This window comes from Amia ocellicauda, chromosome 20 (genome assembly GCF_036373705.1).
Source record: "Amia ocellicauda isolate fAmiCal2 chromosome 20, fAmiCal2.hap1, whole genome shotgun sequence".
In the NCBI taxonomy this organism is placed as follows: Eukaryota; Metazoa; Chordata; class Actinopteri; order Amiiformes; family Amiidae; genus Amia; species Amia ocellicauda.
The window spans coordinates 24,012,124-24,039,450 of NC_089869.1; the positions used below are offsets into that span (position 1 = coordinate 24,012,124).

The 27,327-nt window shown below is 39.5% G+C and overlaps 1 protein-coding gene across 2 annotated transcripts in view; it reads right to left on the reverse strand.

Annotated features, from left to right (window-relative positions):
* Positions 1-2,755: 2,755 nt before the first annotated feature.
* stk32c (serine/threonine kinase 32C) overlaps positions 2,756-27,327 on the reverse strand; it is a 58,914-nt gene continuing 34,342 nt past the window's right edge. For both annotated transcript variants that reach the window (XM_066693950.1, XM_066693949.1), the window contains exons 3-12: positions 21,850-22,001; positions 14,571-14,744; positions 12,054-12,091; positions 10,936-11,025; positions 10,464-10,567; positions 10,229-10,345; positions 7,303-7,428; positions 7,096-7,224; positions 6,106-6,173; positions 2,756-5,217 (exon numbers count right to left, since the gene is read on the reverse strand). In XM_066693950.1, coding sequence (XP_066550047.1) covers positions 5,064-5,217; positions 6,106-6,173; positions 7,096-7,224; positions 7,303-7,428; positions 10,229-10,345; positions 10,464-10,567; positions 10,936-11,025; positions 12,054-12,091; positions 14,571-14,744; positions 21,850-21,968 — 1,119 coding nt within the window. In that variant the 5' untranslated portion in view covers positions 21,969-22,001 and the 3' untranslated portion in view covers positions 2,756-5,063. The remainder of the gene's footprint in view (positions 5,218-6,105; positions 6,174-7,095; positions 7,225-7,302; positions 7,429-10,228; positions 10,346-10,463; positions 10,568-10,935; positions 11,026-12,053; positions 12,092-14,570; positions 14,745-21,849; positions 22,002-27,327) is intronic.

Consider the following 27,327-nt stretch of genomic DNA (forward strand, 5'->3'; position numbering starts at 1 on the left):
TTTAAAGAGAAGGCAGCCCATTTCAGCATCGCTGTATGTTTCAAAATGTGCAATTGAAACTGCACAGAGGTTGACATTGATTTAAACAAACCAATAAACAATATTGCTTGAGCTTGAAACAAAAATAGATTTATGTGAGTAATGTCTGTTGGTATACCTCCTGAATGTGACTATATCAATATGTGTTGAAAATATAACACTGTACAAACTCTTACGATATGCTATACATTTAGGTCCATAAATACTCATTAGGGACCCAGGCTGTATATCTCCAATGTCTCCAAGTGCCATGGTTTATATATATATATATATATATATACAGGTAGGTCCATAAATATTTGGACAGTGACACATTTGTCATCATTTTGTCTCTGTACGTCACCACAATGGATTTGAAAGTAAACAGTCAATATGTATTGAGTAAGTGTAGACTGTCATCTTTACTGTGAGGGTAGTTACATCCAAATTGGGTGAACGGTGTAGGAATTACACCCATTTTTATATGTTGTCCCTCCAATTTTAGGGGTTCAAAAGTATTTGGACAGAGTAACATAATCATGAATTAAATTGTGAGTTTCAATACTTGGTTGAGAATCCTTTGCAGTCAATGACTGCCTGAAGTCTGAACCCATAGACATCAGCAGATGCTGGGTTTCTTCCCTGGTGATGCTGTGCCAGGGTCATCGTCCATCTGCACTGTGAAGCGCCGTCCAATGAGTTTTGAGGCATGTGGCTGAATCTGAGCAGATAATATCGCCCTAAACACTCCAGAATTCATCCTGCTGCTTTTGTCAGCAGTCACATCATCAAGAAATAAAAGGGAACCAGTTCCCTGGCAGCCATGCCATAACATGCTTCACAGATGAGGTGGTCTGCTTCGGATCATGAGCAGTTCCTTCCCTTCTCCTTACTCTTCTCTTCCCATCATTCTGGTACAAGTTTATCTTTGTCTCGTCTGTCTATCAGGTGTTGTTCAGAACTATACAGGGGTCTTTAGATGTTTTTTGGCAAACTCTACTCTGGTCTTCCTGATTCCTGTTTCCATCTTGTGGTAAACCCTCTGTATTTACTCTGGTGAAGTCTTCTCTTCATTGTTGACTTTGACACAGATGCGTCTACCTCCTGGAGGGTGTTCTTGATCTGGCCAGCTGTTGTGAAGGGGATTTTCTTCACCAGGCAGACAATTCTTCTGTCATCCACCACAGTTGTTGTCCGTGGTCTTCCGGGCCTTTTGGTGTTCCTGAGCTCACCAGTGTGTTCTTTCTTTTTAAGAATGTACCAGATAGTTGATTTGGCCACATCTAATGTTTTTGCTCTCTCTCTGATTGGTTTTGGTTTTAATTTAAGGAACAACTGAAGGCAAAACGGCCCAAGAACAAGCAGGAACTAAAGACACTGCAGTGCAGGCCTGGCAGAGCATCACCAGGGAAGAAACCCAGCATCTGCTGATGTCTATGGGTTCAGACTTCAGGCAGTCATTGACTGCAAAGGATTTGCCACCAAGTATTGAAACTCACAATTTATGTTAGTCTGTCCAAATACTTTTGAGCCCGTAAAAGTGGGGGGAGCATATATAAAAATGGGTGTAATTCCTACACTGTTCACCCAGTTTGTATGTAACTACCCTCACATTACAGATGAAAGTCTACACTTAAAGCACATCTTGATTGTTTCCTTTCAAATCCATTGTGGTGACGTACAGAGACAAAATGATGACAACTGTGTCACTGTCCAAAGATTTATGGACCAAACTGTATATATGTAAACCATGGCACTTGGAGATATTCAGCCTGGGTCCCTAATGAGAAAGTCAGCCTTCTGGGATGCATTTGTTTTTTTTGGAAATAGTTTGAAAACAGGAGTGATAAAAGTACACAATACTCCAATGTGGCCCTGTGCAAGTCACTCAGGCTGTCAAAATACAGATCAGCAGATATCCATTGTGAGGCGCTGAGAGCCTGCATGCAAATCTGCAAATCGTTTTGTTCAAAAAGCATTACAAATACACTAACAAGGAGCTGTGGGATTTCTCCGTTCTTAAAGCCGGCTCTTTATAGCCATTTCCCTTGAGGAGAGAGAACACAAAACTGACGCTTTAATGAGACCCTACGAACAATGCAGTGCAAGTTCTGCTGTGCTCGGTGCCCAGAACATGAGGCCGCGCCGTGCGGTACCGGCGCCGTTCGGCCTGGTGTTGGAACACGTGCTCTGGTGAGGCACTGAAATGAATGAGTATAAAAGGAGAGCCTATTTGTCTTTCTTTATCCTTGTCACTCATTTAATAAAGGTAATTATCCTGTCAGCAAGCTCCTGTCTGCAATTACTAGACTAATCAAGGGACATTATGTGAGGAGGATCACTATTAGCCACATATACTAATCATGGCTCCCTGTTGGTCAGGACTCGCCGCACAGAAACATTCCTTTGTCAACCATTTCTGGAAATTCCCAATTCTAGAAGAAGGGCTGCTTTTCTTTTGGCCCAGTGGAGGACAAGGAGAAATGGACCAAAAAACATTTTGCCTAAAACCCCCCCAATCCTTGTTTTCCTCTCACCTCGTCCTCTGAAACACATCACAAGGGTACATAAAACATATTAGATAATAAAATCAGTGCAACAACAGGCAGTTTACAAGAACTAGTTTATTTTCTCATTACAGCAGATAAAGCGCCATATATACATATACATAAATGCATATATATATATATATATATATATAAATATGTATAAACACACATATGTATATGCATATGGATACATATATATATATATATATATATAAGTTGTGTTAAGGTATTTAAAAAAACTCACATTCATTGCTACATAAATTCAATGTCTCCCCAATCTGCTTACAGTGCGAGAACCCATCCTCGTTTCATACCACTATAGATCAGTCATGCATTAAAAGTACATATAGCAAATATACCCACATAATAACAGTGAAGTACAGATGTTCCTTGCATTGCTAATTTGTCTGAATTAAGAGGTGCCTTCACTCCCAGTACGGTTTAGATCAGACTAAATAAAGAATGTCAAAATATATATCTGTATACCATGCCATTGAGTCAAAACAAAGATTGGGAAAAAAGATATAAGCTGAAAGTAATCTTGTTTACAAACCTATTTGGCTTTTGATAAGACAGAGTAATCATGACAGAGGCCAAGCCAAGCCCCTGTCTCGTAATCGAATATATTATGTAACAGTCTGAGCTCAATGTCGTTGTCTTTGCCCTGTTACCAGACCGCTAGAATGGTTTGGATCCTCTAGCAAAGTAGTTACAGTACCTACTGGCGGTGTGTGTGTGTGTGTGTGTGTGTGTGTGTGTGGATGCTGCATGCAAGACGGATTTTGAAAGAACCTGTTATTAGTATGCATTAAATTAAGTCATTCTCTCATTTCACTCTTTCTAGAGCTGTCTTCTGCGATGACTGTGTCCTCCAGTCCCCGTCACGTGATGCTAGTATGTTGGTGTTCTTCAAAACGCTCCCAGGTGATCACAATATGTGCATGTTTACAAAATGCAAATGTACTCACTTGCAGGAATAAACATCGGCCCTATGCTGCTTACAAGACGCACATAAACTTGATTGTTCCTTAGAAATGACTATGTAAATGGTATAAAAGCTTTGGCTTATTTGCCTACAAGTTGTGCCTGCACACTTGAAAAAGGTTTAAAAGAATGTCGTATGAAAATTTGGCTTCATACTTACTTTAGATCAACATATTACAGATGTTTTCCACATAAAACTGTGGAGAGACATAATGCTCTTAATATTTACATATAATGTCATTAGGATTTGCAGTTTAAGGTGACGGATGCTCAACGGTCTCGGATATCCAGGCAGACGCAGCCCGCAGCACCTTAAACTTTGTTTTTGCAACTAGTCCAAAAAAATCACTACAGATTCTCCCTTATCTAACAAAACTCTATAGTTAAATATAAACCCTTCGTTACATCAAAGGGAAAAGTCTATTCCAGATCGATCATAAACACAATCGCCAATGTGTATTTTTTTTGTTAACTAGAAAATCATACTTATCTGTCCTATAAACAGGTGAAAAAAACCTAGGTTCACCCAAGCAGAACAGCATGTTACCCATGACATTAAATACAAGGCTAAACGCAGCCCAGATCGAATCTGGTGGAGCAGTGCGATAGAGAAGCGAAGCACATTTTGGCAAAGGACAGAATTTGGTAACAAGCAAACCGGTTCCGGTAGCTTAAACTACACTTGCATTAATACTAATCATAATCATATTGTCTATAAATTATACAGTCTTCTAATATCGTAGTTAACAAGTTATACCCAGTAAAATGCAACCACTAAAATACGTTTTCACCAAGTTCTAGAACCAAGAAGCAGAAAAGGACGGTGGAACACAGAGAAAGAAAATAACCTACAGACTATCTATCCTTTAAAAAAGATCTTACCCATTAACTGACAGTTATGAATATGTATGCTAGCTGAATAATGTCATTTAGACAATCTCAAAGAGCCTTTGATGGAGTTCATAAAGTCCAGATAGTATAAATTAACGGAGATGCTTTGATCTTGGGAAATAAATGTGCTTCCTCGAGTAGCCCACGCGGCGAGGGGGATGACTTTAATAACAGCGTGTGCCATCTGTAATAAATAAGGTCAGATCGTATATAAACACAAAGACAGGACGTGAGCACGACATTAAAGCAATAGGATGGAGATACAGGCCTGCTCAGTGTTAACTGTTGGTTGCACTTGTACACAAGATGCCCTCGGTGGCGTGTCCCCATGCCCGTGTAGTCCTGGGCACGCTCGGTTTCTTACCCCAGATTATATCTTACATCATGCTTGACGTTGCATAGAAAATATAGTCTAGTCTAGTGCTCGGAGGGTAGTTCCTGTAAGCTCCACGGACATCGGCCTAACGTCAAACCCTACCCTTTGCCTGCTACAGAAGAAGGTAAAAGTAAGTCTAATGTTTAATCCCAATAGTAGCTACAAACAAAGGCTGCGAATCTCGTAGGCAAGGTCTTCACCGGAGAGGCGCTGAGCACGAGGGCCGGGCGGTGCCGTGTGGAGCGCTAGCAGCTGCTGCTGGAGGAGCAAACCGAGCTGCACATGTTCAGGTTCGACGTCTCGGCCTCGGCTTCCTCCTCGGTTGCCCCCTCGGCGTCCGTCTCCCCTTCCGCCGCGGCCTCGGAGGAGCCTGGTTCCTCGTCCTGTGGCTTTTTCAACCTGATTGAACACGAGTGAGGAAAGGAACGTCTGCCGTGTCGGTCACAAGTCTAGCGCTTGTTGACATCAATCGAAGCGCCAATTCGTCATAATAATACAAATAATCGAGGAGCCGAGATCACTGTGGTCAGTTATAATTACAGGATTTCACTGCGTTATTCGACCTACCTTTGATGTCTCGGTGAGTAAAGGATATGGGATGGAAATTGAAATCAAGAGCTTGACATAACTGCTTCTCAACCCATTTCCTGTGAAACACATCCGACTACAGCCAATTCATTCCCTGAGATGTAATCGAGTCATTTGGAAGCTTGGGAGCCTCCAAATGTATTTTCATGCAGAAGAAGCATATTTAAAACATTTAACTGAATCTGATTAAAACAATGATAATTGTGTCCTTTTGTCACAGTAGATATTTAGTAGTAAAAAAGCAGAAAACGGTTAATTCACAAAACACAATTTCTCATCGGGGAGGCGTTCTGCATTTCACAGGCAGATGTTTCTAAATAATGTATTAAGTGATAATTTACTGATGAACCCAAATTCCCACTGCGAGGATGTATTTTGAGTCTGGAAAAACATGTGAAATCGCAAGTTCTCTTCAGTGGATCTGTGTGTCGCCTACAAAGATTAAATATGCACAGTTATAATTGTCACGTATATATATAAAATCCCCAATTTTTATTCTGGGAGCCTATTAGTTAGAAAATTAAATTATAGAGAGGACATTTGTCTGTAAATGTTTAAAAATATAATAGACACCGTAGAGAGTTTATCATGTTATACCATAGTATGATATTAAAACATGAATGCCCTGAAAATTAGTTAAAACCATAGTTGTACATGTGTTTGCATAGCGAGGTGATGTGTAATATTTTCTTTACTCACTTCTCTCTGTTGAAGATCATAAATTCTTGCTGCACAACATCTAGGCACTCCTGAAGATAATCATTCTCCTGTGAAAGAGAACAGGTCTACTGTTGAGGCCAACATGCATGTGTTATAAAATGACTACAATAAGGACAAGTTCCAGTGCACTGTATTTATCAATAGGTTCAAATTGAACAGGTGGATAAAATCTAATTTTGTGCACCTAGATTCATGTTTTTGCCACTTTTGCAGAAAATATTGATGTTTTATATTAGTGCAGTGACTAATATACAACTAACTTGATTTCTTTATTTATTTTATTAGATTAGGCTGCTTTTCAGTCGTGAAGTCATGATCTTTCCTTTATCACCAGAAACTCAATCATCTCTTCCACACCCTCTCCGGCTCCCTGCTTCCCTGTAAACAAATGCACTAAACGATCGCTGTCATCCTGAATTGAGACCGACAACAAAGACGCTCGCATTAACAGTATAACCTGAAACGGCAGAGGAAAAGGTCTATGAGTAAGAAAGCACAGCCGAGAGAGAGTGTGATGCAGTTTTAATTGGAATCCGCTCTGTATATGCATGGGGATGAGAGAGAGCCTCCTGAGATCTCCCTGGTCGAGGAGCGACTGTGTTTGAACATGTTGCCACAGTCGCAGATCGGACAGATAAGAGCCCGACTCCACAATGACACTTTCTTAGTGTAAACTGAAATGTTGCCTAATTATTCCCTCCCACTTAACGTCTTTCATCCACAGATCTTTTCACAATTTCCTCGCTCCGTTAATGGCCACACAGCCAAGTTAATTCCTCGAACTCTATAATAATAATGTCACACATTTGCACAGTATTCGTAATAATAGGCCCATTATCCAATTTTAAAATGTTTAGGGAATAATTGTTTTTTATTATTATTATAATTAATACTATTATTCTACAAATCAGAAATAAGTGAATTAAAACCAGGGGTGGGGGGAGACAGGAGTATAATGATGTCACTCACTGACTGGGAGTCTTTGCTGTTGTCCCTTGACTTGTTCTTGGCCAGTCTCTTCTTCTTCTTGTGAAGAGGTCTGGACTCCAGGATCATCTCCTCGAGTTCAAAGGTCGGGTCGCAGTGCAGGCGTCCTTTCTGTGAGAGCAACGTGCGCTCGTTACAGGGCCGTGTCAGACCAAAGTGTCGAAGCCCGTGAGAGGAAAGTGTGCTTACGTTTGGGACAAAGCCCGGTTCCACCTTCTTCTCAGAAACCGCATCCCAGTTGACGTCTGAGAGGTATGGGAAGGACTGCATATCCGTAAGGCAAGAGAAGCGATGCTCGGGGTTGACAGTCAGGAGCTGCGAAACACGAATACAGATCCTTCTCAATGAATATTTATTTCCCCAGGCAGACAAGAACTCAGACCCATACGGTTACTGCCCGTGTGAGGGAAATTTGGTTCTAGATAATCTATATAATTTTACTATTGCAAATGTACATAAGCATGGTATACTCCCCCAAATACACAATTCCAGAAGTACAGTGAGGGAAAAAAGTATTTGATCCCCTGCTGATTTTGTACGTTTGCCCACTGACAAAGAAATGATCAGTCTATAATTTTAATGGTAGGTGTATTTTAACAGTGAGAGACAGAATAACAACAAAAAAATCCAGAAAAACGCATTTCAAAAAAGTTATAAATTGATTTGCATGTTAATGAGGGAAATAAGTATTTGATCCCCTATCAATCAGCAAGATTTCTGGCTCCCAGGTGTCTTTTATACAGGCAACGAGCTGAGCTTAGGAGCACTCTCTTAAAGGGAGTGCTCCTAATCTCAGCCCGTTACCGGTATAAGAGACACCTGTCCACAGAAGCAATCAATCAATCAGATTCCAAACTCTCCACCATGGCCAAGACCAAAGAGCTGTCCAAGGATGTCAGGGACAAGATTGTAGATCTACACAAGGCTGGAATGGGCTACAAGAGCATCGCCAAGCAGCTTGGTGAGAAGGTGACAACAGTTGGTGCGATTATTCGCAAATGGAAGAAACACAAAATAACTGTCAGTCTCCCTCGGTCTGGGGCTCCATGCAAGATCTCACCTCGTGGAGTTTCAATGATCATGAAAACGGTGAGGAATCAGCCCAGAACTACACTGGAGGATCTTGTTAATGATCTCAAGGCGGCTGGGACCATAGTCACCAAGAAAACAATTAGTAACACACTACGCCGTAAAGGACTGAAATCCTGCAGCGCCCGCAAGGCGCCCCTGCTCAAGAAAGCACATGTACAGGCCCGTCTGAAGTTTGCCAACATCTGAATGATTCAGAGGAGAACTGGGTGAAAGTGTTGTGGTCTGATGAGACCAAAATCGAGCTCTTTGGCATCAACTTAACTCGCTGTGTTTGGAGGATGAGGAATGACCCCAAGAACACCATCCCCACCGTCAAACATGGAGGTGGAAACATTATGCTTTGGGGGTGTTTTTCTGCTAAGGGGACAGGACAACTGCACTGCATCAAAGGGACGATGGATGGGGCCATGTACCGTCAAATCTTGGGTGAGAACCTCCTTCCCTCAGCCAGGGCATTGAAAATGGGTCGTGGATGGGTATTCCAGCATGACAATGACCCAAAACACACAGCCAAGGCAACAAAGGAGTGGCTCAAGAAGAAGCACATTAAGGTCCTGGAGTGGCCTAGCCAGTCTCCAGACCTTAATCCCATAGAAAGTCTGTGGAGGGAGCTGAAGGTTCGAGTTGCCAAACGTCAGCCTCGAAACCTTAATGACTTGGAGAGGATCTGCAAAGAGGAGTGGGACAAAATCCCTCCTGAGATGTGTGCAAACCTGGTGGCCAACTACAAGAAACGTCTGACCTCTGTGATTGCCAACAAGGGTTTTGCCACCAAGTACTAAGTCGAAGGGGTCAAATACTTATTTCCCTCATTAACATGCAAATCAATTTATAACTTTTTTGAAATGCGTTTTTTGGATTATTTTGTTATTCTGTCTCTCATTGTTAAAATATACCTACCATTAAAATTATAGACTGATCATTTCTTTGTCAGCAGGGGATCAAATACTTTTTTCCCTCACTGTAAATATCGAGATAAAAATCTAAATGTATTAATTCATTGAATTATTATAGGAATTGTATAGATTTTACCCCCATATTTTCTCTGCCAGTTGATATTTAAAAGAAAATGTGGCACAAATTGGTATATCCAATGAAACTCCTGACAGTACATTTACTTATAAGTAGTATCTTCCCCTAATGTCCAATAGAGGGCATTTGACAGCCAAACACATTCTCCTAGCTGGAGAAATTAACTAAAATCAATGCGGCCCTATGAATACTTAAAAATATGCACACCGACTGAAGTAATTGAAAAAAATGAATTATAAACATATTCATTCTCTGGCCACAGTAAAGCTAGTCTGTGTTGCTCAGAAGAGACATTTCTGGATCAGGCATTCAGCTGGGAGTTATCTGTAAATGTTGAGCCTTCCATGGATTCTTGGGAAATTGTGTGTCATCTGGGCCCATGAAAGGACAGGATTTCAGGGTAAAATATATCAGAAATAGAGTAAATGTGGTCAGAGGGCTATAGAGGCCAGAGAGTGTCGTTATATTTAGTGAGCAATGATACAATCACATGTGAGAGGGAGGTATTGGAGATCAGTGCCTTGGGATCAGTGATTTATTTTGTATTATTATAATAGCTATTTTCACACTCCAATTATCAATTGTAAGCCACCTTTATCTGAAGACTTTCTTCGACAGTTTTGGTAAGAGACAAATAGTATTCTTATGGCTGGTGGTCATTCTGTATCTCTTTTTAAGTGTGAAGATGTTACTTGTTGTCATGTGTTTTCTTCTTCTGAGTCCAAGTGGAGCCACAATAAGTACGCAAGAGTGGATACATTGAAGAATGTGACTGCAGTAATCAGGAAACATATACGAAAATGTTGAAGCAACACCGGTAACAGGCAGTGCGAAGCCAGATCAAAACAATGGGGGGGAAAAAACATAGGAACAGAAAACTAAAAAAATGCCAGCAACCAAAAGCAGATAGACTAACTGTCCATCTGCAATCTGAAGTATTTTCTAATCTTCATCATTTCAGATGGAAAGGAAAGCCATTGATTGCTCTCACCTTCCTCAGCAGGGACACCAGGTCCTTGGACCAGGCGGAGGAGTACTGCACGCTCACGGTGCTGAACAGCTGCAGCAGCGACTCCACGGTGTTGCTGGCGTGGATCTCGTACGGCCTCTGGGAGGAGAGAGACACACAAGAGCAGGGCGGTGATTTCACAGGAGTAGGTCTGCTTGTCATCAAAGCATCACTAATGTCACAGGCAGCACAACTCTGGCCAGATGAGACACTCTACCCATCCGCGCAGGACTTCATAGGCTGTCACTCCCAGGGACCACCAGTCCACCTCAAAAGCGTAGCCGGTCCCCCCGTTTACAAAGGAGTGGAATATTTCTGGTGCTGTTCCAAAACAAAACAAAACAAAAGCAGTGTGTCAGAGCAGCCCAGCGCTACAGTATCCGCTGCAATTCCTGCTCTCCCACAGAGGACAAATGGGAACCTCGTACTGAAGAGTTCTCAAGCCACTTGAGAAACCCAGAGACCGTTTTATTACACAAAGTAAAACAGAAGATTCTTTAAACATCACAGAGACAGATGATAAACATTGTATTTTTAATGTGAAGAGATTTCCTCTGTGCATTTCTTAAATTCCATATCATTACAAATAATGTCTGCTGTTAACTAATGACATATAAATCCTACCAGTTAGAAAAGTGCAAGATAAACAAACGAACACAATAGAAGCCCATTAATCACTGGCATCTCACCCATATATGGCTTCGTCCCAGCCAAAGCAGTGGCTCTTTCCCCATCTTTTATTATTGTTGCAATATTAAAATCGGTGAGGTGTGCATGCCCTGCAAAAGGTAGAGTGTGTTATTAAAATAAAACAATGATGGTGCTTTACTTTATTGACAGACTGTATTACAATGATTGACTATACATTAAAAACAATATTTTTTGAGTTCGGGAGTGCAGGAAAATATATTAATGACATTTTGGGGAGAAAAGTCATTGTAAAACCGCCATCCTGATTACAGCAGATTAATGACACCAGATATACTGACGGTGCGTTTTGTCAAATTCATTAGAAGTGGTTTTCTCTCCGGCACTACAACTGCATTTTAGAGGATTAAATTAAAATGAAGTGATTGCACTGTCATCTGACAAATGCCTGGATAAATCAGACCCAACTTGCAATGAAACTTCCACCTGATAAACCCAATGGAAAAACACCACCTCGAATTTGCACTTATCCCTCGGTGTCAACGTTTATCTTTGCTGCTTTAGAAATGTGATTCATGTGTCGCACCATCGCTTTCCAGAAATGGTCACGACCTATTTATAGGCACTGCAATCATTTTGTAAGAAATTAGAGATTTTCCCTAATCTGTCTATTTTAGAAGTTGCAAATGAAATGCATAAATACAACATTTAAAAAAGATAGTACAGGCATCATTTGGTTTTATTCAAATATTTATGAAAAAGTGTATGCAGTTAGAATTTGTGGTGGTAAAACCATATAATAATAATGAAAGCTGTACTATTGTTACCTCACTCGTGTCTAGATAACTGCAGGATAAAAGTCAGGGGCAAATGGAAAAGCAGTGAAAAAGTGGACCGCCGTGTTCTATATATATATATATATAAAATATAAAGCATGACCTTACTGTAACAGTTCCAGACTCTGTCAGAGGAACACTGGCACAGACAAGTGAAAGCAGACTTAAAACTGCCTCACTCTGTGACGTCCAGAAAGTCACCTTGGGCCGGTTATTTCTGTCTCTCGAGACTAGAAACCTGCGTGTGACCTTGATCAGGTAAAAAATGTTCTAACAGAGGGTAAAGACTTGTTCAACTGCAAAACAAAATGGAAGTCTCTCACCTTGTTCGTCGAGTAGAATATTGTCTGGTTTGATGTCCCTAATAGAAAAAACAACACAGAAACACTCTATTAATCAATCAAACCCAAACTGTAATGAACTTACATGGGTTATAAATTAAGTCAACCAACGTCTGGAATACAAGGAGAGAGAATTATTCTAAAATCTTTTCTTTTAGATATATATTTTTTTATTATTTTGTATTTATTGGCAGACGCCCTTATCCAGGACAGTTGAAACTTTTTGTTAGTTTGAAAGTTCACATGTAGGTTTATCGACCCTAAAGGCAAACAGCATTGCATTAGTACAATCAATACATGTACATCCCGCTCTGTATATACCCTGCCATTATCCCATTCTGTGTACAAGCAATTTGCAAAGTGAATACAGATCACAGTTTCCAATCGTTTAGAAGCCAGAGCAGTCCCATCTCTTTTCAGGCTGTTTCTAAAATCAGCTACTTGCATATCTCCATTGACTGTAACACTGTTTCTGTACGATGGTACATTATTTAATGAGTGCAGCAGGTACGGAATACAATGCTGCAGCTGAAATGGTTGAATTTGAGCGGAGAGGCAGCTACCCCGGCAGCAGGCACAGTTAGGCCTTATCAGAGAGTCTCGGGGGCGGTTATGGAGAATTTTAGATGAGGAAATTGTTTGTATATAAATGAGATATCGGAGGGTTAACACTTTGTGGCCATTTGACGAGTTCATATAGTGGACCGACGTCTCACAACATTTAGTTCAACACTGCTTAGATTAGATTCCCACTGAGGTGTTCGAAAACATCTTAGATACAAAGTCCAGAATCTTTGATCACTTCAGCTACTTTGATACCTTGATTGATGCACTCATCTGTACTTTAATATGTTCCATCACAATATGATTCATTGCACATCTCCATGGGAAATCTGCTCAGCAAAATTAAAACTGATTGAACTGTTTGCTGGGATCCTCTGAGGGAAATTACGCCTTCTTTCAAAGCAACTAACTTAAACAAATGGCTTCCGAAATACTTAAATTATTATTATTATTATTATCATCATCATTATTATCATATGCAGTTCTATCTTGTGATACAGTATCTGTCAAACTTCTAAGTCATTTGCATTGTTGCTTTGCTCATTTAAAACTACATTACAGAGACACACAACAGCAAACATAAAACACACAAACTCACACACACACATTCAGGAAAGTGCCACGTAAGTAAGTCAGGCAATTAGATAAAAACACACACACAAGTAAAAGGAACACAAGTCCATCTGAGGATATTCATTTAAACCAGACATTTATTTTCTCTGTACATTCTCTCAAACGGAGAAATAGATCACAGATGACTGTGGACAGTGTTTTCAACTTCATTTCACCTCGTATAAATCATGTGTGAACCTTACATGAACCTTTGGCGGCTGCTGTATAAATCCTCGATACTGACATATTTACCGAGGCTTCCCCTCATATATAAAACACACATCTGGCAGAATTTGTTTAAGAAATGCTTTAACATGTTCACTCTTCGTGAACCGTCTTGGAGCGTAGTAGCCAGCAGACCGTCAAACGTCAGATTCTGTGTGCATAGGATAGTGCCGCAATGAATACTCTCTGAACCACTAAGCACCGCCGAATGTAAACACGTCCGTTAAACAGGGATGTGCAACCTGTAATATTCTGGTACAACTCGGGCGAAAGGCCGTGTCTGCAGTGCGATCGCAGCTCTGTATGCGTGTTCATTCGCCTGTGTGCTAGGATACACTTCCTCCGAGTTGGCGCTACAAAGTAACTGCTCCCGTCAAAACCCCCGACTGGAGTAAAATCGCTGACCAAGAGGATGTTCGGATGTTGTAACATTAGATTACTTTCCTTTCTGGGAAGAGATTAACTCTTTCTTGTTCTGTGTTGTTGTCTTCTGCACTGGGGAATTCATAATATTAGAGAGAGAGGGAAAAGATAGCTGGTGTGTGAAATAAACTGACTTTGTTGAGAGTTTGAACTGTGTTCTTTGTAGTCGGCATGTTAGGGTTGTACTGATGCCAAGACCAAGTGGAGGTCAACTGGAATAACTATGTAATAACGGATTAAAGAAATGGTAACGCACATCGATCTGATTGCGTGTTCAGGAGACATATTGTTAGCAAACATAAGAACATAAGACAGTGTCCAATCGAGAGGAGCCCATTCGCCCCATCATGCTCGTTTGGTGTCCATTAATAACTAAGTGATCAAGGATCCTATCCAGTCTGTTTTTGAATGTTCCCAAACTGTCTCTTCAGCCACATCGCTGGGGAGTTTGTTCAGATTGTGACGCCTCTCTGTGTGAAGAAGTGTCTCCTGTTTTCTGTCTCGAATGCCTTGAAGCCCAATTTCCATTTGTGACCCCCAAACAGTGGCTTTGTGTGTCAAGACTGGCCAGGGTAAAAACTGCACTATCCAGAGCTGGAGAGATCCTGTCCACTCGTGCTATCAATTTAAGGACATCTAATTCGGGCTAGAAAAACACTAACACAGAGTTATTACCTGTGAATAATGTGCTGACTCTGTAGATAGTCTAGAGCCAGAGTCATCTCACAGATGTACAGCTTCACGGCCTCTTCGGTAAACTGGACGTTCTGCTGTAAATGGTAGCGCAAGTCTCCTCCCAACAGCAAGTCCACCACCATGAACATGTCCTCCTCGTCCTGAAACGAGTACCTGCAAGGGAAGTGTAACACATATCTGAGTAGAGAAATGCTATATTTTATAGCAGAGAAATTATATTTTATATACTGATATACTCAGTCAGTCAGGTTTATAATTTCCTTCGATGGGGAATCTGCCGTCTTTGTTTTGTTTGGTCTTAAACCCCCTTCAGCTGACTTATGTTATTGCTTATAGAGGACTGAAAGCTGCATTCACCTTCTTCTGATACAATTTCCTGCTGCTGTTTTCGCCGAGTTGTGCACCGCAAGCTGCACTGATCACATGACCACACATGGCCAACAATAACTTTCCAACAGAAAGATATGAGGGGAAAAATATAAATAGACAAATGCTACGTGATTAAAATATGTTGAGGAATGCGGAAAAAAACACTATTAATGTTAAACTACATTTGTGCAGAGACATCAAAATTTAGCAAATGCGATTCTTCCTTCAATTAGGCTAACGACTATTCTTAATCATCATTCTGTTAATGATGCGCACAATGTATGAATAACAAGTAATTATGTTGAAAGCCTTTAAATTTGGCTTTTGATCTTTATTTTAGATTCTTTTGTCTTTCATACTTGCTAACTAAGACATTTGAAAAAAATCTGAAGTTAATCAATTACACAGACCCTCAATTATTTGCATGAGCGCTATAGAAAATGTCAAGTGTGTTTTATAATCCTAATCTAAGCATCCATCCAAAAAAAAAAGATATATAAATAGTTTTTTCTTCCCCAAAGCGATGTAGAAGGCCATGAAAAGAAAAACGACATTCAAGTGTTTTCTGGGGCCGAATGGGCACTTGTCCATTCCAGAGAGAAGTCAGTCCTGATTGGTGAGAGGGAAGACGTCAGTTCTGGCTTCTTGTCCATCCTAATATACAGAGTTCACGACTGCGATGGGCTTGTTGGGTACGAAGATGCACCGAGTGAAATAGTAAGCTGAGAAGCAAAGCAACAGACAGGGAGGCTACGCATGAACGCACCTGGAGCTGCTACTGACAGGCAGCCCAGTGTTTTTTAGACAGTCGTTATGTTGGGGAAAGGACAGAATCACTGCCCTGCGATGCTAAAACTCTCCTTGACCGCGTGAGACAGCAGTCACGCACTCCGAAAGCGCTCTGAGGTCATAAAGACGTACAGCTTGTGTGTTTAAAGTTGGCACGATGTCACTATACTCGTTGATGTTTGTCATGTTTTTATTAGGTAACCTTGGAGTCTTTCAAACCTCAAACAAATAATGAAGGAGCAAACTAAATTCTTTACATAGCAGAAGATAAGGCACCAAGGAATTTACTGCCAATGATCCGGAAAGCTTTGAAAGAGGCATTGTTGGTGTGATGGATGGAGCTCCACTGATGGTTAATGTTATCTCCTCTGCGTTTCTTCTTCCACGACTCCAGGGCATCTCACATCGTTACCAGAGTGTATATGGCTGTAATAATCTGCAAGATTGCTTAAAAGTGGTCTAAAGCTCATCTGCTTAAAGCCATATCCATCCATCGTGTTTAAAGACAGGGGGGAGCTGACAGAGGTCAATACTATAACCATTAGCGCGCTGTAATTCTGCCATGAATCTGACAGAATTCCCGTCTCGCTCCCTATATCTGTAGATTTCAGTTAACCACAGGGCAGGGTTTGGCCAATTAAGACTTCTTAATGAAAATGTATTTATTTCTATTGAATTGTCTTGGTAATACTAAAGGCTAGGTTTGTGGAGGCAGAAAACAATGTTGAGGTGAGACGAGAAAACATCAAACAGCAGGTGGTTTTACTTTTTTAGTTTAGTGGTTTATTTTTTATGATTGGGCAGAACTGAAACCCCAAACGTTTCAGCTGTCTTTTAGCCTCTCCATTTCCTTGTTAGTATTAAGTTCCTTTAGTGCTTTTTGGCTTTGCTGCCTAGTGGGGCTCACATTTTAGAGAACAAGCAACGCGGTTTTTCCTGACATCACATGAGAAGGTACAAAATGTGGTAAAGCAAAGAAATACTCCAGGATCATCACAGTGACAAGGGAATTGAGATGTTAACGTCGTATCTCAATTGTCAGGAGGAGCCCTTCAAAAATGAATTCTGTAGCCAAGAGGAGTCTGCAACAGGCAACACACCAACCCTCGATGTAGAACATAATTGTAAAAGATAAACCAAGGGTGGCGCGGGCTTCTCTCACACATTTATACGGCCAACGGGAACATTTACAAACCCCAAGGCAAACTCCTCTGGTTGCAGTCCCAGATCTAAGAATATCCATATCACACGCGCAGCTCACAGCTGTCTTCACATCAGATTTACCTTGATATCTGTGTCAAGTCAATATCAGACATGAGACCGGAAAAGATAAAGCTCTTTGACAGCGACTTGGTAATCTTCAGATTTCACAGTGGAAGGAAGAAAGAAGTGAGTAGATCTTTCCATTGCACTTGAAAGCAGGGCAGGGCCGTTCATGATCCAGAGTTAACCCTACAGAGCAAACAACACATCCCAAACACAACGATATTGAAGTAAATCGTACTGAAACACTGATAAATGCCTTTGAGAATGTGTGGATCAGGGAACTCCTCAGATTTCAACAATAACACCAGAGTTATTGAGTTGAAAACCGAGAGAAGACAGGACAGCAGCTAGGCTTTGAGGGATGTTATACGTTGACAAGATGTGAAAGTCACGTCAATCCAGACAAGAAGACGTAGCTCATCAAACGCACGCGATCTGTTTGTGGTCCAGTAAAGTCCAAACCCATTTTGAGGTTTTGAAAGCAGGGGCAATCTTGTACAAGTAGGCAGCAAAACACGGAGCTGAAATAATTAGGTCAACATAAAATGTATTTCTGGAGCAAGACTTCAGTGGAAATCTCCTCCAAACCTCTCCGTAGCCTAGTTGAACACCTCAGTCAGTCAAAAAGAACTCAAAATAATGTAAAGGGTGTGACATTACAATTTAAACATTCAATTTTAGATTTTCTCAGCATGTTTTTTATTTTAATGATGATGATGATTATTATTGTTTTTTTTTACTATTTACTTGCAACCACATCTCTGCTTATAAGCATCCATTAAGGGAAAATAGTTCATCTCTTTACCTATTACAATGTAGATTGATCCCCAGTAAATCATTTTCTGTTTCTTGCATATTTTGCTTTCAGGGTGACCAATCCAGTGACCAGTGAAATGGATATCAGAGACATACAAGCATTACTGGGGGGAATAAACCATTCGATTGACTGAGTAAGTTAGCTTGAAGAGAACTGTCACATATAAGAAAGAGTATTCAAGCATGAAGTACTGTGATCGGGTTGTAATGAAATCAGTTTTTACAGCTATTGAAACTATGAAAATGTCAGCACCATATCTCCAAATACATCTCTCTGAATGGATAAAGCTGCAGCCAGGTTTGATATTTATATATCCAAGTGATGGTTTATATGCCCAATTATTTTTAATATTAAATGCAAAAATTGAGTTATTTGGAAAACAAATATATATACCAATATATATTCCTTTGCAAATCATTACGGTTAAATTATTCATATGGAAAAACATACTTTACAGCAAAACATACCCATATGAATGTTTACTGTGGTATACCATGGTGAGCGCACTTAAGAGTTTAGTAATACACCATGAAATCACAGCAGCAGAGGATTGGTAAACCAGTACATTAACCGTGCAAAACCACGTCATGCACTGTATAACACTAAGAAAACTACAAGTGACTGTACAGTGTTTTATTACTATAGTGCTGGGAGTCTATCAGTATTGAATCCATCACTGTTTAAAGGGTAAATGTAAAACACAGTTACTAAAACAGGAAGAAAGTGTGTATGATATATTACCACTATTGTCCAACATACTGAGTCATAAATCAATAACCAGGTTTATACCTATATTAATATACAGCACACTTTGGGAGTAAAGTAGTGAGGCACTGTGGTCTGTCTGTCTGACTGTTTCTCCTATTTATATAGTCATAGTATTTGTGCAAGTGATAGCATTAAAATGGTAATTGTAGATTCTGTATCTACCCCTAGAAACATACTTAATTTTAGAAGGACAAACAATGCATTATTGAACAGTATGTATACGCCAAGACCGTGAAGCAGCAGACAGATTTGTGTGCTTCTTGAAAGGACAAAAAAGGGAATACAAAAAACCTTCTTTAATTAAAGTAGCAGGGAGAAAATCTATTTGTTCTGTTCCTTTTCTTCAAAGCCCTTTAAATCGTGTGTGTAAATCATTATGTGTGCAGTTTCTCGAAGCTGATCAATGACTAAATAGATTCCTAATGTAATCCTCTTTTCTACTCTCTGGGCTTCTACGCAACTGTCACGAATGATTAGTCCAGTGCATGCCAGCACATCATTACTGAACTATCAATAAAGCACAATTCTGGTTTCCCGCAGATCTCTAATGAAAGCTAACTACTTTCCACCTTTGGTTGCCATCGGACTTCTGTGGTCAAGTCAGAAATATAATGCACGGTTCCCAGACACACAATTATGTCTCATTTATCCCTCCGTACTGGAGATACACTGGAACATGTTACAGCCTCATTAGTTACTTCAAAAATATATAAGAGACAAAGGCAGTGTACACAGCAGCAGTGTTTACTTGGATCTACTGCAGTGCTTCAATGATAATGCCATGCCATGACTGTCACCAGGGAACCAATGGGCTTTGTTCCCTCATGGAAAATTACCAGGAGTTTGAAATTGTCAGTACTTTGCAACAGCTTCCATAATGGCTTCAGCAATGCAATTGTCTTAATTTCCCTATAATTAAATGATTGCTATTGTTTACCAGAAAGGTGCCCGGGTAATTACACCATCATAATTACAGTGTGATTACAGGGGCATTGATGAAATTTGACTGTAAAACTGGGAAAGTGAAGGCTATACACACTTTAACATCTCTGCAAAACAAAGACATTGGGACGGCCATATATGTCTGCCCTGTAACAGTAACTTGTTCTAATAAAGTACTTCCACAAACAATTAAACCCAAAACAGCACCCAAAAAACTATGAGGATATCTGCAAATGAATTCATAAAATGTCTTTACTTGATAAGCAGCACAAAAATGAGAAAAGATGATCGTGAATAATTAATTTCACCCTTTAAATGTTTTCTTTTAAGACAGTGGTGTGATGTCTATAACATCTCTGAGAGAAAGGGTGTGTGATTTCGTATGTATAGCATTCTCTCTGAATTACCATAAATCAAACATACGGAGGTAAGAATCTTAATCAGCCAGGAGAAGTCACGATACATACTTGCAAGTCATCGGGGAGAAGAAAAATCTGGGTTATGCAAGAAAGATTTGAAAACGAGGCAGGCTGTGTGGATTCGGGTCAGAGCCGCTCCAAACGGCACGGTTTCAATATCCTCGCGCCACTGTGCAAAGTTTACCTTTTCTAGGTTACCTTGAAATGTGTGTGTGGACACGAGTGAGTTACAGTGTAGCTGAAGAGTAGACTTAAATACACAATATCAATATCCTCCCCCTTATGAAAGACAAAAAAGCAGTCATAGGTCGATAGAATTAGCTTGCCATTCCGTCAAGTTAATAATAATAATCATCATCTTCATCATCATAATAACAGTCAATATGAAGTTTTATTAGATGAACAAACTGGGGAAAGTTTTTATTGGTCAGCTTTATAGAACCTGCTGCCAAGATTTCATAACCAATAAGTGTCTGTCTCGTGTGCCGTACACTGATGCTTGGCAGCTATAACCACTGCTGTCACACAACTTGGAGAGAAAAGAAGATTAAATGGGGGAAATCTGCTCCTTTTTGAATACTGCTATAAATCAGGCATATATGACATTAGTTCAATTTGATTATAGTGTCTGCCTATTAAGCCTCCTTTTGTATTTAATTTTATCTAGCAATAGTTGAACTGTAAGGAGTCAATGAAACCATAACATTATACTATTATTTATTTTAAAGCGGTCCAGATTGTTTAAGGATATCATATTAATCATATCTGCTGGACAAATACAGTCGCCAGCCACGTAAAGTAAACCTCTGCCAGTTGAACAGGTCATTGAGCTCGATTGTGAGAGTTATATCACATGTATAGATGCGATACAGGCACCTATTCTTTTACCACGAAGTTAAAAGGATTCAAGGCTTCAGTCTGACGTGTGTAGCGCAGTCTAGATTGTGTGCACAGAAATAATGGTGCATAAAACAGCTCTGCTTTCTTTTGATACTAAATGAGACGTATTAAAAAAAAAAAAAGCAGAATGCAGGCTTGTCTCTATGGAAACCTGTGACTGTAGGGACAGAACAGCATCTGACCTGAAAAAAAGTAGGCATGCTGCTGATTTATTAAGCCCTCGCAGAAAAGTTTGGCCCTCGCCCATTGCTGCATGAACGATATCGCGGTGCCATTCGCACATTGCTGCCAACTCCTTCAGCAATGAGTGATCTACATTAACGAGATAAATCACACAAAGTGCAAATTGCCATTGCGTGTGATGTCCTATTTCCATAATAAAGTCAGGAGGAAGGAGGAATCAGACCATGATGCCCTCTTCAGAAATATGACCACTTCATGGCATACGCCATAATTCTTTGCGTAAGTGTTTTTTTTATATTATTTTGAAGTAAGAGATTAAAACATCATTAAGAACTAACGGTAATATAATTCAACTGACCGCAAGTCAAATGATCTGAACATCCTATTCTTTGGTCTTTTATAAGCCTGTGCTAACTCAATAGCTTTAGGTTAATGAAAAAAAACAACTACACATTTTTGCTTAAACACTGCAATGCAAGGGCGAGACCAGAGGGTTAGAGAGAATGGTGCTCTAAAATAGGATTTGCATCTTTCAGAGGCAATTCATTTAATCAAGAGTGTCACTTTTCACAGCCCTATCACCTATCCTACATTCACAGATAAAATGCATAGCTGTGCAGAAAGTCCTGATCTTTAAAAGCAAGAATTGTATATTAGAGTACATAATACATACATAATCTATCCTTTCCTTGGGCTCTCAGTGGTTATTACACCAACTTCTATCTTAAAAACTTCCCCCTCTTGAGTGTTTTTGTCATGGCATGCAGAAATAAAGAAAGTAGTTGGAAAAACGTAGGATAGTCACCAGAGGTTTACTAAAAAAACATGTTCAATTTCCTGTAGGATCTCTAGCTCTCTAAAGACGTTTCGGACCTCGTCTCTCTCAATGCACTGCTGTTTGTTCATATACTTCATGGCGTACATCTTCTCGGTGTCCCTCTTCTGGACGATGCACACCTGCGAAGAGGAAACAACAAAGTGAGTGTCATCCCAGGCAGACATCGCAGAGATTCCCATTAGACAGCCTGCCTCAAGAACCACATTTATAATTCATTGCGTTGCAGGCTGTGTCACCAATTGGGTGAGAAATATGTCCAAAGAAACGTACAGTGCAGGAACATAAACATAATTCACAAAATCGAATGCGTCACGATTCATTCTTAAAGTCTCAGTGAAGTCCTCCTATAATCAATATACTCATTCGTTACTGTGGTAGGTAAACAACTACAGAGTCTAATTCTCAAGTATACAAATGCTACAGTGTCTCTTCACCCACTGGTAACGAAGTCAGCTTTTCATGAATGATAAGTGGATCTCTGTGGATTCCTGAGCTGACGGGTAATGCTATATCGATGTAAATTATAAAAAAATAATAATAATATGTGCAAAAAGAAAAGGTGTAGGGGACTGGTATTTATATTAAGGGGTCATACAGCGTGTTTGTTTCCTCTAACTGCTAATACAGAAGACAGTGGGTTTGTGAGGCTTCTGTCAAGTGGAACACAAAATTGGACACGGTCTTCCAGGACCGAGGTATAAGACGGCAAGCACAGCCCAGCTGCAATGGATGAGTGAGCTAAATTAAACCGTCTTGCCTGGCAAACCTCCCCATCAGACTGAGCATGTGTGCTGGATGTAAAACGCACAACGACAACTGACAGGGGTAATTGTATTCCACAGTGGAGAAAAGACAAACACAGAAAACCACAAGTTCTCCTTATTTTTTGTTATGATATTGTTTGGCTTGAATGCTTATCCAATTCCGTCCCAATTTCTGTTTCAAGTTCTCGCTGTGGCACAGAAAGTTGTTGTTTCTCCTCCTGCAGTTCACACGCACATTTAATCATCCTGGTAAGGAGACTGTCAACCTAGTTAGCAGCCCATCTGCGCTGCAAGGGAGTCTGGGAAGGACCACTGCATTGAGCTGCAGCACAGACGTTTTACATTACAAAGGACAGATTTGAAAACTTTAGTGAGATACTCCACCCCGATTTTCTTTAAAGTTGCCTCCCTGCTTCTCCAGTGTGAAACTGCAGGTCCCCATTGAATATAAGACCCAGTTTTCCAGTACTTTAGCCTGATTAAACTAAGGGATTGATTCATTGACTGAACAGATGCCCTTCCTGGGAACACATTTTTCAAAAAGCACATTTTGTTTAAAAATCGAGAATTAAAACAGCTATTATACGTTTTTAATTGCGTAATTTCAACGGAGCTCATTTTCTTTACAGTTGTATCGGAGATCTTAATTGTACGCCATTAAGAATACACATTCTGCCAAATTAAAAGTAAACAGTACACTCATTTACTTTATTAGCCTTTTCTGTTTAATTCAAACCTACAATATAACAATAATTTGATTCTTAAATTATAATTTTGCCGCATAACGATGGAAATGGGGAAAAGCAACACAGAGAGGATTAATTTGCATCAGTTCAAGCATTTGCTTTATCATCTTCGTTTCACCTATTATAACTAAGAAGCCAGACCTCCTGAGAAGTTAATTTAGTATCCTAGTCCATCCATCATCTCACAAACCAGGACAGAAATTCACTCGCACAAATATATCCTATTTAGCAGACTTATGCCGTATCCCCAAAATGTAATTATGTCTTCCAGACGAACACATGAAATTCAACGATCTCAAAATGATACAATTTTCTTGCAGATATATTAGCATATAAAACACCATCCATTTGCCTTTGATTTCATAGCTTAGAATATTAACATATTAACAATATGGAAAGGTCCAAAATGATTGAAGAAAAAGTCTCCAGACGGAAAGCACTATACATTAATGTCATCTAACTCACTAGACTAGCACCTCAGCTTTTTAATGTAACGGATGCCAAAAGAGGCTTAATTCATTTTGTAGAGTATCTGTTAAAAATGTATTAGCATTCTCACCACAATGATTTTTCCCTGTGTGGCATCTGTGTGGTTTCTGCCTCACTAGACTTGTGGTAGTGCTAGCAAAATATGTTCATATTAGTTTGAATAAATTTAATTGATATTGGTGTTCTTTTGCGTGATACTGCAGTAAACTTATGAAAACATTACATTTTTACTTCACAAGATATGTTGCTGCAGGTTTAAATCTATTGTAATCACCTTTTATTATTCTCAGTTGATGTACATTTTTAAAGTCTGCTATAAATACTACTACATAGGGAGTGTTTAGCTTTGGATTGCTGTATTATAAAGATTCACTAATTATGTATTACCTTCATACTTTAAACCCTTATAACTGACTATAATGCTTCCACGACAGATGTTAGTAAACATGGTGATGAAGTTTAAGGTGCTTTTAATTACACATATGAGGTACGGGCAACAGTATAATATAAAATATAGATGTTATGCTTAAAGCACTGTCTCTCAGAGTCTAATACATCCCTGTGTAACTAAACATTTTAAGGTCATGAACTAATATAGTGAGGTTGTACATAATCTGTAATTTTCCAAGACAAGAATTCAAATGTCTCCCAGCAGGTGAATAACAGTTAAAAAGCACAATAACAGACTGTCAGTTACCGGTCCTGTTCTTTCCTTTAGGGAAGGGATTGAGTGCTGCAGCTTTGTCCTAGATTTCTTGTTTGATATATTACATTTATTATGATTAATCCTTTTGTTTTCTTTCTCTTACAATTCGTTCTGCTTACATTTCCTCAAATAAAGGTTCTTGTTATGATTGATTCTTTGGTATGATAAGTTATTACAGTTATGACAGAATAATAATAGTCCTTGTATGGACCTATAATTAACACTTCGTTATGTCACCCGTGAAAGGCAAAACTAATATGCCATCTCCAACTTGCTTTTATTTTCTTCTTTTTATTATAATTTATATTACTTTGCAGGAACAACGAAACTAAAAGCATGAATGTTTGTTCCATCTGAGAGGAAGGTTTGAGCTCTAAGAGTCAAAGCAATTTAAGGCTGACTAGCTTTTAAAACACCTGTTTTATGGAAAAGTATAAATATTTAACACAATAGTGTAGTAGCTCACTCTATTCCTTACAGCTTACATCTTTATCATTCAGAAATGAAGATGATAACAAAGCATATATATATATATATATATATATCATATTTATATAAGAGGGGAGAAAATCTGCTACCTTCTGTTACTGAAACAATTAATGATCGGCTTAAATTCATAATTAAAATATGCATTTGATATCATTAAGTGTTTGGTTCACTTTTAATCGCTGAAATAACAACAACAACAACAATTATAATAATAATACACTTCACAACCGTACTCTGATACTGTTCAAAGCACCATTTGGGAAAACTCTTGTTATGATTGCTTACACAGCGAAGAGATGTTTAATTCACCAAGATATTCACGGATTGAGACTGTTATGCCAGCTCAGTTGCAGATCCACTGCCTTTGTCCACCCAGATGGTTAAAAGCTGAATATTGGAGATGTGCCTGTTACTGTGAAGTGAAGCCGAGTCCCTTCTCTCTGTCCAGTCCTGGCCTGTTTTCAGGACCGCAACCCAAATGTTTAGAGCAAACCGAAATTCACCAGAAATGTGATATCGGAGGTACAATCAGAGGCCGCATGTACAGATTGCATGTCAAGACCACTTACTGAAACATATGCAGTAAACCTGTGCAAAGCTGCCTAACAGCAACAATGAACCTTTTACATTTGCAGCTATTTACATTTACAGATGATGAGGTTACATTTTCTGATTTCACAGCACTATGTTTCTTGGCTATGACTGTTATATGTCTATGATCTTAATATGGTTCACATATATATATATAATACATATAATCTACATCATCACCATCAGCCTAAATCGATCCACTGCTGGATGAAGGCCTCCCCAAGATGTTTCCACTTGCTTGGTATATATATTTTGCTCTGAAACATTCTTAACAGGAGCTGTCATCGTAATGAATGGTAGTTTGCCAAGGTCGTGAAGGCGGTTACTTTTTAAAGAATCTCGATCCCCTTGATTCTGCTATACTTGGAGCCCCTATCAATTGTTGTCACAGACAGGAACTCCTGGGATTTGAACGGGGAAGAAAGACTGAGAGTTTAAATTTAGTGCAGCCAGGACTTGTGAGCCTGCTTTTCTAGGTCAGGTAGATGCTAGAAGTGTTGGCCACTTTTAGGGAACTTTATAAACAAGATAATTTGCCCATCGATGGAACTGATTTTGCAGCAGCTGTCTTTTTTATCTTTTTCAGTGAGATGGAAAAACGAAACTGATGAAAAACTACAGTAACCCATTTTCTGAACCGATAGCTTTTTCCACACCTTCATTTAGCAATCAAATTCGGTATCTTTCGAATTGAGAAGACTACCCAAAGGGGGACCACACACAGGGAACTCACGAACGCATGGCCTAACAAAGCTTTCTATAGGCTGCTGTGCCTTGACACTCAGACAGACCCGCCCTCTGCCTGCTTTAACTAGTACGGGGCACAGCGACCTTTAGACAATGTGTTCCCGAGTTCACCAGTGTAAGCAGCGATGTCCCATCCCCCTTTAGGGTAATATTGTCTTTCTCAGATAACCAGGGTTGCATCCGTAACCTATTGTTCTTCCATCTAAAAACATAAACTGGCAGATAATGCATCAAGTAGGCTTGATTGCGTAATGAAAACTGAAAAAATCTTATTTACTGAAAGAAGGATTCAGTATAATACATTAAATACATTCAACAGAAACCAAATTAATATTTTAATGAGATGAAAATGTCAATAAGAAGATTTTTCTCTGCACATTCCAAGAAGCAATTTGTTTTACAGTCTATTCAAGACAATTATTGTATTGCAGGCTTATTAAAGCGATACGCATTGATTTGGCTCAATTATTTTGCTATGGTATCATCGAGTTACAAAAATAGAAGTGTCTCTGCTTTTAAATAGTAATACTACCATTGCCAAAAAAATAAGAAAAATGCAAATTAATTATGAGGCATTAGTGCTAATTAGTTACAAAGCTGTGATTGACAATACTAAGGAAGAGGGGATTTAAAAGGAGACGTCGAGCGCTGGGAATTGAAGGAAGATAAAGGGTGATTAAGGAGGAAACCTGATGCATGTTTCTGTCTGGCAGGTTATGACAGGACCAAACAGAAGAAATGAAGGTAAAATTTTAATGGAAAATGGAAGTGTCGGGCAACAATTTAAAGCCGTATACCATTGTGAAGAAACTTGCTCTTCTCATAGCATTTTTCCAAAATAAATAATTGCAGGCATAAGTGATTGAGCAAGTAATAGTTATAAGCTTTCCGGGGAGGATTTAGAAAACAAACA